The sequence below is a fragment of the Elephantulus edwardii genome, unplaced genomic scaffold, assembly GCF_000299155.1.
Source record: "Elephantulus edwardii isolate Elephantulus edwardi_28Jun2011 unplaced genomic scaffold, EleEdw1.0 scaffold00410, whole genome shotgun sequence".
Lineage (NCBI taxonomy): Eukaryota > Metazoa > Chordata > Mammalia > Macroscelidea > Macroscelididae > Elephantulus > Elephantulus edwardii.
The window spans coordinates 314,163-318,517 of record NW_006400160.1 but is presented as its reverse complement, the minus strand read 5'-3'; the positions used below and the strand labels follow the sequence as shown (position 1 = coordinate 318,517).

The 4,355-nt window shown below is 48.4% G+C and overlaps 1 protein-coding gene across 1 annotated transcript in view; it reads right to left on the bottom strand.

Annotated features, from left to right (window-relative positions):
- ASMT (acetylserotonin O-methyltransferase) overlaps positions 1-4,355 on the bottom strand; it is a 16,404-nt gene that overhangs the window by 10,145 nt on the left and 1,904 nt on the right. Inside the window, exons 2-4 of the mRNA XM_006902420.1 lie at positions 3,435-3,609; positions 1,364-1,493; positions 749-817 (exon numbers count right to left, since the gene is read on the bottom strand). Coding sequence (XP_006902482.1) covers positions 749-817; positions 1,364-1,493; positions 3,435-3,609 — 374 coding nt within the window. The remainder of the gene's footprint in view (positions 1-748; positions 818-1,363; positions 1,494-3,434; positions 3,610-4,355) is intronic.

Genomic DNA, 4,355 nt, shown 5'->3' with positions numbered 1-4,355 from the left:
TGTATGTATGTATGTATGTCTGTATGTATCTACCTCTCTATGTCTGTGTCTGGATCTCCCTACACATTTACCTCTGACCTCTGCCTACATGGATGTATCTGTGGGAATAGTTCTCAGCTGAGTGTCATTTCCCACCTAGAGGACCTGTGACCCTACCTGGGGTCACTCTGCTCATCACATTGAGGGACGAGGTACTATTGTTATCTGTCATGCTGGAGAGTTCATAGTGTGTCAATGATCAGAGCCTCTCCTTCCCATGCAGGGGGACCCAGGTTCGATTCCCAGACAAGGAATCACCTATCAGACAGTGGAGGCTGAGCTGTGGGACTGGTTTCAGCCAAGTTTCTAGATTGTGAGACACTCTAAAGAGAGGGCCGGGGGTCTACTTGTGTCGCCCAGCCCAGGAGGACCTCATGGGCCAGCACACAACATGGCCTGATGCAGACCTCGAAGCTACACCACCATGAATTTAAACACCAGCAGGTGCACCTATGAGGGGCAGGTACCTGGTATCCTACTTTAAAAAAAGACACCCCAATAAACCCAGCCACTGAGAACAGCAGGGACAAAGTGAGTGGTTGTGGGTTAGGACCAAGGATGTGGGGCTGTCTCTCTCAGTCTCTCAATCCCTCAGGCTGGTTTTCTGTGGGATCCCTCACTCATTTCTCTGGTCACCTGAAGCACAGACCCCCTCCTTCCCCAACACACACACACACACACACACACACATCCTTTCACTGGGGCTCACCTGTAGATGGCCGTGAAGAGCTGTTCTGACGGCACACCAAATGCCCTCTTGTACTGATTCTTCCCCTCCCTGGAAAGAAAGAGACAGCGTCCACTCGACACCATGTCATCCTCCAAGACACACGATCAGGACACATAAACACAGCAACAATGATGTCCAAACCACTGCCAGGGAGATTCTGACTCCCAGTGACCCTGGAAGACAGAGCAGAGCTGCCCCATGGGGTCTCCGAGGTCATGAATCTTTTCAGAAGCAGACAGCCTCAGCTTTCTCCCTTGGAGCAGCTGGTGGGTTCAAACCCCTGACCTTGTGGTTATAGCTGAGTGCGTCCCCCCTGTGCCAGCAGGGCTCCTGAGAGTCTAGATACATAGTATCTCTTTAGTAGCCTCTCCTGAGAGTCTAGATACATAGTATCTCTCTAGTAGCCTCTGTGTGTCACTGTGCACACACACAGCTTGGAGGGAAGGCAGGTCTCTCCTAGAGTGGACCAGGCATGAGATACAGTGTCACCAGCTGGGATTCATTTGTGTCTGACTCCCATTGAGCCACTACACTTTTGGCCATATCCCCCAGGCCGAGGATGAAGCCGTAGACGCAGCCAAGCCATGTCCTCACCTCACGGCAGCAGCCAGGTGGCCCCAGCACAGGTAGGTGGTCCTGGACAGGTACAGCAGCATGTGGAGCTGGCACGTGGGGCTGGTCCTGACCAGGAAAGTGGTGGAGAGATCTGTGTTCTGGTAGACAGCTGGAGATAGACACCGAGGTGCCAAGAAAGAGTCACAGCCCATGTCAGATACGTGGGGTAGTTAGACAGGTAGCTAGGGAGATGATGGACGGAGGATGGATGAGTGGATGGATGGATGGAAAGATAGATATAGATAGATTAGATAGATAGATAGATAGATAGATAGATAGATAGATAGATAGAGAGAGAGAGATAGATGATAGATAAATAGATAGAAAGAAAGATGATGATAGATGAGATAGATAGATTATAGATAGATAGATATGATAGATAGATGATTGATAGATAGATGATAAAATGCAGAGAGAGGTGGACATATGGATGGATGGATGGATAGATGAGTAGAAGGATGATAAAATATATACATAGATAGGTAAATAGATGAACAGATGGACAGAAGGATACATGGATGATTCAATACATTCACAGATAGGCAGATGGTCAGAGGGATAGATGGATGGAAGCAGATAGATGGATGGATGATAAAATAGATAATAAAATAGATTGATGATAGATAAATGGATGGATGTGGACAGACTGATCAATGATTAGATAGATGGATAGATAGATAATGGATGGATGGATGATAAAATACAAAAATGGATGGATGGATGGATGATTATTTATATGAGATAGGAAAGATAGATGATAGATAGATAGATAGATGATAGATAGATAGATAGATAGATAGATAGATAGATAGCCTGGATGATGAATACATTCCTGGATAGATAGATCGATCTATAGATTAATTAGGTAGGTAACTAGATTGCATAAGCATACAGGTAGGTAGATGGTTTTTGTTGTCATTGTGTGTAATCTCCCTCTTCCAGGGCTGGAGCTCTGAAGGGGAGCTGATTACTGCAGCTCAACCTGATGGAATCGAATCACCAATCTATCAGATTAGCCACGAATCACCTGCCTCATGCAGCTACCAGGCCTTGTGAACTAACGGCCTTTAAAAAAATAAAAATAAAAATAAAAGCAACAACGTGCCTCTTGTCCTATGAGTTCGCCCTGTCAGAGAAACGGGCATTTCAATACAAAGGTCAGAAGCTCATATGCTCACAGGATGGACAAGCCTTGAATAAAGTCCATGACCCCCCTAGTTAAGCCCTTGGCTGTTCAGGAGAAGGTCCATGGTTCAGATCCAGTCAGCAGCTTCCCAGGAGAAATGCCTGGTGCTCCTTCCCTGTGAAGGAAATCCCAAGGGCTGTTTGACCTGGTCAGATGGTCTTGCTGGGAGTAGGGACAGATAGAATGACACAGAACCAAAAAATTGAGATCGAAATAGCACTCCACTTCCTGTCCACTCCCAGTGACCCCACAGGACAGAGCAGAGCTGCCCCAAAGAGTTTCCAAGGCTGTGAATCTCTACAGAAGCGGACAGCCTCAACTTTCTCCCTCAGGGCAGCTGGTGGGTTCAAACCCCTGACCTTGTGGTTACAACTGAGTGTGTGTCCCCTGTGCCAGCAGGGCTCCTGAGAGTCTAGATACATAGTATCTCTCTAGTAGCCTTTGTGTATCACTGTGCACACACACAGTGTGGAGGGAAGGCAGGTCTCTCCTAGAGTGGACCAGGCGTGAGATACAGTGTCACCAGCTGGGATTCATTTGTGTCTGACCCCCAGCAACCTTGTATCACAGAGCAGAGCTGCCCCATGGGGTCTCCGGGGCTGTGAATCTTTTCAGAAGCTGATGGCTCCGACAGGCACATCTAACCCTCTGCTTGTGTTTACAAATAAAGTTTTACACACTGGTTAATGTGATGTTAATAATGACTGCTTTCCAGAGATTGGGGTGGAGACTGGGTTGTTGCCAGGGAGATGAATTGGCCTTCCATGCAGAACGCTCTGCCGCCTGGCCACTGCGTGACCAAGTTTGACGGGGCTGGGGGTGTCCACCTTCAAAAGACCTCTTCAAATACAAAGCATCCCTCACCTCTGTTTCTCTTTGTCTCCACGGTCAGCAATTCCAGGGACGCGCACACATCCAGTAGCAGCTCCGTGCCATGGAGGCTGGTGCCCAGACGTGTGGCCAGCTCAGCCGTGTCCAGGGGCTCCGGGGCCTGGGCCAGCAGGTCAAACACGCCAAGCTCACAGGCAGCAAAGAGGACCTTGGAACAGTGGGCAAATAAAGTTACAGACCTCTTTAGCATGTGGCCTGGCTCAGAGATGTCTCTAGGGCTCTGGGGTCCAGTTTAGAGATGCCCAGCATCCGGCTTGGGGGCCTCCTTCTAAAACAGCTCATGGTCTTCCTGTCTCTGACCCTCCACCTTCCCCAGCAGGATGTCCTCCACCAAGAAATAGCCTCTCCTAACCAAATGCCTAAAGTATATGAGTCGAAGCTTCACCGTCCGTGTCTGTAATCAACACTCTGAATGCACCTTCTCCAAAACATCCGTGTCTGTTTTCTTTGCAGTCCATGGTATTCAGTTATGTCCAACACCACAGCTCCATCAATTCTACGTCTGCCCCTCCTTCTTCATTGTCCAGCTCTCAGAGGCCAGGCAAATGATGGAGAAGGCCATGGCTGGAGTCAGGTGCACCTTAGTCTTCAAAGTGACATCATTGCTCCGAATTAAGGATTTTGGAGAGGTCCCTGACAGCAGACGTTTCCAGATGCAAATTGACTTTTCATTTCTTGACTGCTAGTACTGTGCAAGTGCTGGTGGCCTAGTGGTAAGAAGCTATGCTGCAATCCCAAAGGTACACGGTTCAAATCTACCAGCTGCTCTGTGGGAGACAGACAACCTCTTCCCATGTAATCCCATGTAATTTACAGCCTCTTAAAACCTGCTGGAGGGTCTGTTTTGGGTCGGCTTTGACTTGCTGGCACACAACAACAACCACTACCATAAAT